Raw genomic sequence first — 12,456 nt, 5'->3', positions numbered from 1 at the left:
TACAGAGATAAATGAAAGGTGCTTTCTCTGAATATATGTACATGTCACACCATTTTATTATTTTGTGTTTTTTTTATTTATTTATTTTATTTATCAAATTTTATCACTGCCCATCTCCCCCCAAAAGGGGGACTATGGGCGGTTTACAACAAGAACAAAGTTTAAAATTCAGTACCATTAAATACAATAAATATAAATATAATAAAAAGTAAAAAATATAGTTTTTATATTGTTCTTTGATTTTAAATTTTTAAACAATTGTAAACCACCCAGAGTCACTAGGAGTTGGACAGCATATAAATGTAATTTTTATATCTTTGTTGATTGATTGATCGATCGATCATTACCTAATCATGGAGGAAGGAATAATAAATATTACTGGGGGGAATCGACACCTGGTGTTTCCCCAAAGAGGAATTAGCATGAAGGAATTCCATAACAATAAAACATTAAAATATTTAACAGAGTATAGTGTTGTGACAAGGTTTGGACCTGGAGGTCAATGGAAGGAATAACTTAGTACACTTAACTTATACAAAAGAGAACCCAAGAAGCTACAGGAAGAGGTAAGACACATTGTGATGCCAAAGCAGAAAATATATTCCTAAAAGCTTAAAGACAAAAAGATGAATGTAGCTTTCAACACAAGTATCAGGATAGCTAGGATGAGGACCTTGGACAACAAGGACATGAAAAGGCTGAACACAGACCTTCAATGTCAAGGGAGAAAGGACAAGAGAAGGCATCTCAACTGAAAAAAAGAAGAATCATTTTAAGGAGTCCAAAGAAATTACAGGGATAATCATAGAAGATATCCCAAAGAGGTAAAGAAGGTTAAAGAAAGACTGTAGGAAAACCCTTAATAAATATAAATTATGTATGCATTATTTAAACTATCTATAGAGCTGGCCATATCATAGCAGTGACTCAGGGCAGGGAAATTATAGAATGACAGAAATATTTGTAGCGAGAGAAAATATTCGGGACTAACTGCACTAGAAAGTGAGGTATGAGGGGCAATAAACCAGCTGTCAAACAGAAAAACACTAGATACAAATGAAATACCCATAAACTGTTTAAAGCTGCAGAAGAAGCAATTAAAATGTTAACAGCTCTATATACTTTTATAATGAGTTTCTTCTGTTATTAGACTAGGATGACATAGAAATGTTGTTAATAAATACATAAAGATCAACAAATGGAACAAGACTGTATGACTAAGAGAGCAGAAAAGCTCAGTGTATATACCCATAGCAAAGAAGGAAGACATAACATGCCAATTGTCTGACCACTGCACTAATTTCTCACTGAAGCAAAGTTTTGCTGAACATCTTACAAAGAAAAATAGATGCATGGAAAGGGAAATAACAAAGGAACAGGGTGGGTTTTAGAAAAGGTAGAGGGACACAAAATCCAGTAGCTATCATAAGATGGAGAATGAAGAGAATTCAAGAAAGTTTACCTTTGCCTAATTACTACAGCAAGCCTTTTGATTTTATAGATCATGTCAAAATATAAAATATATTAAAGCTAGTGGGAGCCAGAACATCTTATTCTTCTTCTGTGGGTCATTTACAATGAAGAAGAAGCTAACATATAAACTGAGCATGGAGAAACAGAATGGTTCAGAATAAAAAAAGGAGTGAGATAAGGATCCATAATCTCATCATATCTCTTTAACCTATAGAGTCAATACTGTATATTGTAAGAATGGCAGGACTGAAAGAGATGACAGGTGGAATCAAAATGGAAAGTTGAAACAGTAACCATCTGAGATCTGGAGATGATACTCCCTTGTTAGCTGAAAGTAAAGAAGACTGATCATTATGGAAGTAAAAATAGAAAGTAAAAGATCTGGATTAATATTAAATATTAAAAAGAGAAAGGCTACGTCAAACAGCATGCTTGGTGACCAAACAGTTGACAGTAAAGAAATAAATGGGCTGAATCGTTCTGTTTATTTGGGCTCAAGAATACATAAGGGTGCCCATTGTGTTGGAGAAATAAAGAGAACACCTCGGGAGAAATGCAATGACAAGCTTAGAGAAGATTGTGAAGGATAAATATATGTCAGCAGCAACAAAGTTCAGAATAGTTCAAGTAATGAACTTGCTAATCTTAATTTAAAGCTGTGAAAGTTGGCCCCTGAGAAAGAACAAAAGAAAGATGACAGATATATTTGAAATCTGGACTTGGGGATGGTGACTAAAAGTACCATGAACCACAAGAACAAATTAATTACTTTTAGCCAAATAAAGGTGATGGTCAGCAAACAGAAATTTACATAATTTGGGCATGTAATATAAGTGAATGATAAATTAGAAAGGACAATTATGCTTGGCAAGGCTAGGGGATACAGAAGAATGGGAAGACAACAGATGGACATAAGTGGTTGGATGCAGTCAAAGAGATTACATAACATCCTTGAATACTATCACTGGAGACAGTTCAAGATGTGGCATTTGTCCCTACACCAGACAATAATGCTAGAATATAATTCTTTAGCATCAGTTAAGTTTCTTAACATCAGTAAAGGGTCCTTATCATTGGGATAGTAATCATAAAACACACTGAAAGTTCCTCCAGACCAACATTACTAGTAAGGTTATGCATGCATTGAAAATGATTCTGTGCAAGTTTGGAATCTGTGGCCCCAGGCACTTGTTTAAAAAGGTTGATGTAAATATTGCTTAATAGTGATCTTAAAAATAGGGCTTATTTCAAGAAGATATGGCTTCACTGTGTAAGACAGTTACAATACACTGAAAATGTTAACCTTGTGCCTGTAAATAAGTAAACAGATACTAATTTAATAATTGATGCATATCAAGGCACTTCAGTTGGTCCTCAACAGTAACCTAACAGGATGATCTCAGTTGCTCTGATCAAATGTTTTTTCTCTTTTCTATGAAATAAAAGTACTGTGGATCTTATAAACTGTATCTGTACCAGCAATTTGAAGAAAACAGTTGGGACTTTCATTTATGGTATTATGAGTGAGACTTTAATCCATTAAGAACTACTTCCATGTGTTTGTATGTATTAATACTGAACCTATTGGTGTACTTGAATGTGTGTGTGTGTGTGTAGGTATTCTTTATTTATTTGGTTAATAAACAGTTTTTAAGCATTCTTTCATACTGTTATAGAGAACTGGAAAAAGGCATATATAGATGAAGGGAAGAGGCTATACAATTAGGAATGGGGAAACTGCTATGGGAAAAAGAAATCATCGGAAGTATTTCTAAGTAGGGAAACAAGTGAGTATGATTAAATACTGGGGAAAATGTTGGAATTTCATCAGTGTTCACAAATATATGTTTTCCTCAACTGAAAGTTAATAGCTGCCTCCATGGACATATACTGTATGTGGATAATAGCTACTAAGTGGGACAGAACAGGCCCTCAATACTTCAAAATAAAATATTTAGAATCAAAACAGGTCTCATCAAAGTGCTTAGAGTAAATAGAATAGTAACCAGATAGTACTGTAAGGACAGCAGCTCTTCCAAAGAAATCTTAGTCAATTAATTGTATGAGGTTATACTCTATTCATTTACAGTATTAAACTTGCATGGAATGGAAAATATATTTATAAAATCACACTTTTATTAAATTTATCTGGATAAATACAAATAACTTTCTGGCTCTTCAAGCCAACCAACAAAACAGTTGATGTCCTGGTGAAATAATGATCTGTCAAATTGCAGTGGTGGTTTATTTTTTACCAGTGGGGTTTCTGAGATAATTGGATACCATTGAAGGGAGGGAGGGAGGGAGGGAGGAAGAAATGTGGGCAGGCATCCCAGGAGTTTTTTCATACATAACAGTACACTTTGGCTTACAATCTACTGGACATCAATTAGTATTCCGGGCTCTCATTTGAGTATATGCATGGTATTCCCTTTCTTTGACACATACCAGTCATGTTAACACTTAAGATTTTATAAAGACATACATATTGCAATATTTCTCATTCCAGAGTTGCCACAGCCTCTTGATAATTTTGCTAACCCCTTCTGGCACCTCTTACAGTTCTATCACATTCCTTTCAAGATATGATGACTGGAATTGCAAACTGTATTCTAAGTGTAGAATATCTTTGCTTACCATAGCCATTGTAATGCCTATTCCCACAATTTGATTTAAAAAAACCTAAACAACTCTCCACTGTTCCTTTTCATTTTAATGATCCTAATGCTAGATACTTCTAGGATAATCAGCAAAAAAAAATGTAATTAGCTGGGCAACATTAATGAACCAGCATTATTCAGTGTCTTTGCAATCTGAAATTACTCATTCAGTCTAGTAATGGCTGCAGTATCAATGAAGATATATTATTTGCTTTAATCATACAGGTTAGACAGAATTATTCCTCAAAGTCCAGTAAGTAACATGAAGGACTGTATACACTTTATAACAAAGGGGAAAACACAATCCATTCAGAACAATAATGTAATTCTATATACATTTATTGGGAATATGTTCTACTGGGAAAAAATGGAATATATTTCTCAGTAGATACAAAATATATTGTGATGTACGTTTTTGTGTCTTATAAATAATTTCCTGGAGTGTCTCTTGCTAAAAAATCCCCAGTCCAAGCCAGCATGTAGTCCATATGAGAGAATGTTTTCTTAATTTTGAGACTGTACAGAGACAAGGCAATTCCACATCAACAGAATACCTTAGCTGAATTGTTTACCTGCGTTAGCAATTGAGGGGATTTAGGGAGTGACAATGGTGGAAGGAGTTCATTTAAATATATTCCAAATTGGCAAATCCAAATGTCAGGGCTTGGTTGGGAGATCTGACTGAGGAAGGGGCAATTTTATTGGACTCACAAAAGGTTACACAATGCCCAAAAATGCCTATTGAAGAAATAAAAGAGAGGCAAGATCAATGCAAATTCAACCTGAATTGGACAAACTCTGGCCCATCAGCTATGTATGTCCCCTAAATCCCTCTTTCAGCATTCAAGGGTCCCACAAAATCATGCCATTCTAAATTGATGGCAAACTGAATGAGAATAGTGGGATTTTCTCCTGATTCTTAGCAGGAAATCAAAGAAAATAAATGCTTTAATCCTCCAAGAGGTTTAACTCACCAAATACACCAAACTGTTTCACTGCCTGCCCTTTGGAATAACATCCCCAGAGGTCCACACTAACCTGACTCTACAAATTTTTAAACGATCTTTAAAAATTTGGCTCTGGGACAGACTGGTGTCATTCCCATTGGTGTATATTCTGTTATGTTCAATGTTATCCATTTTTCCCTAGTTTTTTAAAGATCTTTTATCATTTTTAACTGTACAGTACCCAGAATCTGTGCTGAGTTGGTCAGCTTTAATAAATCTAAATAAATACATCTGAATGAATGAATGAATGAATGAATGAATGAATGAATGAATGAATGAATAAATAAATAAATAAATAAATAAATAACCCCTAAATTCTATATGCGTTGCCCTCTGGGGCTTTCAACTGCTGATAAATATCATTTTTTTTAAAAATTGGACTCTCCATCTGCAAAGACCTTGCACGCTCCTGGAAAGGAAGTTCATAAATGTTCTTTACCATAGTTCCTGTCATTCCTTACCAATCTTATCTCCATACTAATGTGGGAAAGATGGGAACTGAATATAGCATCACAACTGCAACCGATTAAGCAGGAGGCTTTTTACTTCCCCAATGACTTGAACTACAAATCAATGCTGTAAAGTTGATTTAGTCTCTGTCATTCACTGATATGTACAATATAAAATTCAGCAACAGGACATCACATCCACAAGTTCAGTTAGAGTAACAGAACGCCCACAAGGGATAACAAGAGAACCAAAGAAGTCACTTATATATTTGCACCCCTTGACATACTGTACATACTTTTCAAAAGAGAGCAGATTCTTTACAATTCCAACAAAGAATCAATACCCAAAACTATTTAACTAGGTGTACAAGTTAAACTGCCAACAACCTGCATTCTACTCTAAACCAGGTTTCTTCAAAGTGGTCGATACTGACCCCCAAGCGTTGATGGGACTACCCAAGGGGTTGATGTTGTTGTTGCTGTTATTCATAGTACTATTAGTTAAAGTAGTATTTATTAAATTATTTTCATATAATAAATATTTGGGGTTCAATGAACAACCTGAAACTTCATGAAGAGGACCCCTGCTCTAAACACTTGTTTGAATCACGCCAATAGTATTTTTCATTTAACAGGTAGTTGAACTTATTCACTTATTTTCAATGCTGAAGATGCTTAACCTGGATTGATCAACTGTGAGTAATTATAATTCTAAGAATTTGTAGTATTCAGATATACTGTAGTGAATTGGTCTGCAGCAATCAATAAAAGAAAAATGGGAACAGAAAGAGGAAATCCTCTGGTTTTAAGTAGAAATATTTGATTGTTAAAACAAGTTGTATAGGACAAAAGAAGATTAAATTTATAGGTGTGGTTTGGATAACAACTAGAGAGTGATGTGAAACGTCCCCTGGGCAAGCACCGAGTCATGTCTGACCCTTTGGGGGGACGCCGCTTTTGCAACATTTTCTTGGCAGACTATAGCAGGGTGGTTTGCCATTGCCTTCCCCAGTCGTCACCTTCCCCAGCAAGCCGGGTACTCTTTTTACTGATCTCAGAAGGATGGAAGGCTGAGTCGACCTGAGCTGGCTACCCGAGAATCCAGTTTCTGCTGGGATCGAACTTGGGTCGTGGGGAGAGTTTTTGGTTGCAATACTGCCGTTTACCACTCTGTGCTCTAACTAGAGAACTTTGTGCTATAAAAGGAACAGGACCTTCCCATTTGAAATCTACTGTACTCAATCTTTTGATATCCCCATATTCAGTCAACCCCATTTTGTTCTGCTGCTACTACTTAACCAAGAGTCATTCTGATGCAACTAATGATACAGATTTCCAAATGGGACAGCTTGCATCTATGAATACTAAAATTTAGGACAGGGATGCACAGTTTTATGGGATAAAGAATCCATACACTCCATAGAAAGGATGTAAGGCCAGGCCAAAAAGCCTAAATTTGATTTCTAAATAAATTGAACTAATATTAAAGGGTTAGAGTTAGGGTTAGCATTCTGGCTCCCAGTAGCTTATAACCAAGTTCTTATGATGTTCTCTGCTCATGCATTTAATCCTATTCCCCTTCTATGATGTTAAAAATGACAATTTGATAATGACTTTGAGAGATCTCTGGGGAATCACAACTAAAGCCCTGGGGATGATCCTGAGGCCATCTCTGCCCTGAGATACATCTTCTGTGATAGCTGACTATGCTTGAGACTGCTGCAGTTCTCATTTCTCCTATTTTTAGTTAAAAGTATCCAAGCTATGAAAGTAACAGAAGCTGATGATATCATAGGGTATAAACAGGCAAAGGTGCAGCAGAGTTTTGCTGATATTGGGTAGCTAGTCTGTTTTTCTTTACTCCACTACACATGAAACATCAATCAAGACAGACAATTGGAAGATTAGCAGACATGATGGCTGTCTCTGACAACACCATTAAGCCAGTTACTAAATTAATCCAGGGGAGAGGGCAGGGGAAGGTTTGCCCAAAACATTAGAACATATTTCTCCAATCTCTGCACTAATAATCTGGTTAAGTGAGAAAAGATGGGAGAGTTAAGGAAATCTACAAACTTTACTCTGATTCCACTCAGTTTCAGGTACAACATTTCCTCCTCCACCAGTTGCTGAGAATCTTGCACAGACAGATGCCGTGGTGCTGTCAAGCCTTCTCACCCCTGGAACAGCTTTCCCCCCAGATATCTGGACCGCCCTTTCTTATACAGTTTTTGATTAGCCATAAAAGTGTCGCTCTTCCAGGAGGCATTTGGGAATGAGAGGGAAGATCATGCAGGATAAGCAGGTTGAGTTGGATGCTCTCAGTTCTGTTTGATGGTTTCTCTGTTTTTAATCCTACTTGTATCAGTTGCTGTAAGCCACTCAGACTCTAGAGTGGAGCAGCATATAAGTAAATGTTTGTTTGTTTGTTCGTCATATTTATATAGCTGCCCATCTCACAATCAAGTGACTCTGGGTGGCGTACAACAAAGTTAAAAATGATATATACAAATTAATATTAATATTAAAAACTTTAAAATTATAAAAAGCACAAAACTAAAACAGAATAAAAAAGAGATTGGGCAAAGAGCAGGTGTTAATTACACAGGAGCCATCTCAATATTTCACCAGTCCCCTGGGGTCCCCAGGCCTGCTGACACAACCAGGTCTTGAGGGACCTCTGGAAAGCTAAAAGGGATGAGGCCAGCCTCACTTCAGGAGGAAAGCTGTTCCATAAAGCGGGGGCCACAGCAGAGAAGGCCCGCCACCTAGAACCTGCCAAATGAAGCTCCCTAGATGACAAGACCCACAGCATGCCCTCTCTGCTGGATCTTGTGGCACGGGTAGATGTAATGCCTCAAATAACCTGGTCCCACGCCATGTAGGGCTTTAAAGGTCAAAAACAGCACCTTGGATTGGATCTGGAAACAGACTAGTAACCAGTGTAGCTTGCAGAGCAGAGGTATAATGTGTGTTCTGCTAGAAACATACATAAATGCCCACACTGCTACATTCTCTACCAGCTGAAGCATCCAGATACTCTTCAAGGGTAGGCCCATGTACAGCGCATTACAGTATCCAACCAGGAGGTGACTAGGGCATGAGTGACTGTGAGTAGAGCCCCTGAACTAGGAACAGGCACAACTGTATAAATAACTACTGTAACTAAAGGTCTAACACAAAGTGTGGAGGAGAGGGATTGTGACCATATGGTTACCAGTAACTGAAATCCTGATTAAGATAGAGTACAAAAGCATCAATCAACAAAAAAGTGGATATAATACATGAAAGCAGTTTGGTTGCCACACCAGCCTATATCCCTATGCTCACCTTCCAGGCTGCACTAGCAGAATATCCCCACACACAAATAAACTGAACCACACAAGGACTTTCTGTACCAATTCTATCTTAGTCCTAAGGTGGCAGCAGATCTGGCAAACAATATTCATGTTATAGTGCTGATCTACATAATAGATCTAGAGATGGAAAATTATTATTTTTGTCAGCATCTATGAAGACAAAGATTTCTTTGAGTTGGGCTTGATTGTTGATGACTTCGTGGAGATAACCATATAGCTTTCACAGCAGCACTGCTGCCTTCTAGAATAAATCTTTAGCTTTCCAGGCTAGCTTAAAATCCTAGGGTTTCCTGATGCCTTCCCATCTAAGTACTAATCATTATGAGCCTGCCTTTTGAGGATAAGCCAAGGTCAGCCAGGCTGAGTTTTAGTGACATGTTATAGCACAGTCAGCATCTTTTTCAGACAATGATCATCTGTACAATTTCTCACAGTGCCTGGGCATCAAACTATTAAAAATAAAACTTTTAAAGGAAATACTTTTAATTAAAAGAGTACAAAATGCCCATTTTCTCTTGAAACCTTATGCAAGAACATGGAGGTCTTTGAGATTAAGTTATCCCATGAGGTATGGGCTATTTTTGCTTTTTCAACATATAGTCAGGTGGAGTTTTAATTTGGGGTATCAGTGAGTATCTAGTAGTATCATAGCTGCCATGGTGCCATGGATTATGTGTTGTTGACTCCTACTATATTGTCTGGCTCTCTGTTCACCAACCTGCTTTCAAATCAGAAGTCATGAGTTAGAAAGAAAAAGGGAATCTGGTGTGTTCATTGATCTTTAACAACCTGGATCCAGGGAACAAAGGAGCAATGATGGTTATATAAGAGAGACTTTTGAGAGGGAGAATGTGTGTGTGTGTGAGAGAGAGCTGGGGGGGGGGGGGAGAATTGCATATAATTTCACATTCTTTCTGTAAGTACAACTATGCAGACATTCACTTCTAGCACTGCCTAAGTATTAATAATGATAGGATAGGGAGTATGGGACAAAAATCAACATTTTCATTGCTCTTTCCTCCCCCTGCTTATATTTTTCTCTTACATGTTATGATTTGGCTAACTGAACCCCTTCTAGTCACCCCAACCCTTTCCCTACCCCTTTCTCTCTCCATATAAAGCTCCATCCCTTTGAACAAGAAAGAAATCACAAAGCTTTGATAGATACTCTGGATAAAATTAAGAACTTCAAACTCCCAGGTTCTGACCCCCTTTTTCAGAGAAAAAGAAAAACAGATGTCCTGTTTGTTAAGTATAAATAACTCCGTCCGTTGAAACCTTTCTTTTACGCTGCATTAGATTTTATTTAATGCAGGGTGCCCCTTCAGCTATAAGAAGGCAGAAAGTGAGCAAACATGAGGGGTGACAAAGCCCTAAATCTTGCTCATTTCCCTCTAGGGGAAGAGAAGAAGACAGGAAAGCAAAGCTTTCAGGCAGATGAAAGAACTCCAGATATCCTGGCCAAACTCATAGAAAGGACAGTACTCATGAACTAAAAACTTCAGCCAAAGTGGATTTTGGTGGGAGGGGAGGATTGAAATATTGGTCCTTTTTATGGCCCCGCTTAAAGTGTTCCCATGACAGGCAAAAGAAAAGTAGTTCATTTTTTACGCAATCCAGCTCTGAAGCAACTGCCCCACATGAACTTAATGCCTTCTCAAAACTGGATGCCCAGTGCCTCCGTGCTTCTGCTAGCTGTCAAGTGCCCTCTTTTGAGAAGTATCATGAAGTTTCCAGGACAGGCACTTACGTGAGCACATAGTTGACGCTGACGATGCAATGGGGCCGGGAGGACCGGCTGTTGTGAACGATGGTGGCGTAGCTCTGCACCCAGACCCAGCCACCTTGTTTGGCCAGGAAACGGTAATATTTAGTGGTGACTTGCCCTTTCACTAGCACTGAAAAAGAAAATAGTAGCAGATTTAATTAAGGAAGGGGTGTTGCAGAGTCTGTTCTCTCAAGGCAGAATACCAGCATATAGATCATGATAATTATGATGATTTATATCTTGTTTTTAGGAACATATATTATATTCCTTTCTACAGATTGACCAAATCACCCAGTGAGCTTCCATGACTGAAAGTGGACTTGTGTCTGAATCTACACAGTCCTAGTCCTGTCCCACTACATTATATTGTAAAGGCTCCACTTTATCAATGTTTCATTGACATTTTACTAATATTCAGGACAGCTTGGAGACCTCCAGTTCAAGCCAACTTTTGCTTCTCTGAATCCCTTCACAAGCTTCCACCCAACCAGTCAATAACAGGCTTCATGAAGATAAAAACATTCAGTGTTATCATCTCAATGTTACTCTGGTGCTTCTCCCCAACTACTTAATTACACTGTCACAGGAACCCATTATGGAAAGACCATCAATGCATTCTATACAGCACATAAACTAATATGTTTTTCCAAAAGAGATACTTCTCCAGCTTATTACAACAACCTGTTGTCTGCCTATTTCATATACAGACATGCCCTTTACAATTGCTATCATAGGGATTCTAGGAAGTTAATTCGTTCCATGAAGAGCATGGGAACCAAAAGCACATCCATTATTATTAACAATGTGATCCTACACATGCCTGCTCAGAAGTAAGCCACAGTGGGCTCAATGGGACTCAATCTCATATTTAAAGCAGTACCCACCCCTCAACTTGGTGCTTACCAATTCACTGAGAGTTGCAATCCAATAATACATCTGGAGGGCTCCAAATTCAAGAAGCTAGTATGTAGATGACTGCCTATAGTAGAAGTCTATGTGTCTACTCAAAAATAAATCCCAGCAAGTCTGGTGGAATTTAGTTATATATAATTGGCTATAAGATTGCAGCACCTGACTGCTTTCCAGCTAGATTATTAACCAGTTATGTTACAGAATGCAGTTACTAGAGTTATAGAAATGACAGTTAATTTAAGTATTCAAAGAGCTTTTTTTAAAAAAATCTATTTTTCGTTAATCAATATCATGACTTCAGATTTTATGGTGTCTACAGAACTAAATGGTACTTGACTTTCTTCAGCATGGAACATCAAGACAATAATTTCTATAAGCAGGTGATGTATTTTTTTAATCCTCAATTTTACAGGGTCTTACATGTATAATATAAATATGGACAATCTATCCTGGCCCCAAATTTAATTATAAAATGAAGTATTCAAATGAACCTGGTCTTGCATGATATTTGAAAGGACTAAAATAAGAGTATTTTACAAGTCACTTTGAATCTTCAATACTTAAAACATGATTGAGAGGCATGTACATAGGACTTCAACAATTAAAGCTACAACATACGCATAAAGCAAAAAACCTTGGATGAATTAGTAGTGGCTTCAAACTTGAAGCCTCCTTGTTAATTCTTACATGTGATCACTTTTCCCACATTTGGAGCTGAAACATTAGAAGAGGTTTTACCTTATGCTTATGTTTCTGCTTATGGCAGAAGACAGAAGACACAGAACTCAAGAAGGGTCCAGCAAATTATGGAAAGTAGTGATGCAACTT

At 37.4% G+C, this 12,456-nt stretch overlaps 1 protein-coding gene across 1 annotated transcript in view; it reads right to left on the bottom strand.

Annotated features, from left to right (window-relative positions):
- The window catches only part of SIM1 (SIM bHLH transcription factor 1), a 72,180-nt gene that overhangs the window by 25,766 nt on the left and 33,958 nt on the right, over positions 1-12,456 (bottom strand). Inside the window, exon 8 of the mRNA XM_063291004.1 lies at positions 10,699-10,846. Within this exon, the coding sequence (XP_063147074.1) occupies positions 10,699-10,846 (148 nt within the window). The remainder of the gene's footprint in view (positions 1-10,698; positions 10,847-12,456) is intronic.

This window comes from Candoia aspera, chromosome 1, assembly GCF_035149785.1.
Source record: "Candoia aspera isolate rCanAsp1 chromosome 1, rCanAsp1.hap2, whole genome shotgun sequence".
Lineage (NCBI taxonomy): Eukaryota > Metazoa > Chordata > Lepidosauria > Squamata > Boidae > Candoia > Candoia aspera.
Note: the sequence above shows the minus strand (reverse complement) of the source record. Positions and strands in the feature narration are given on the sequence as shown.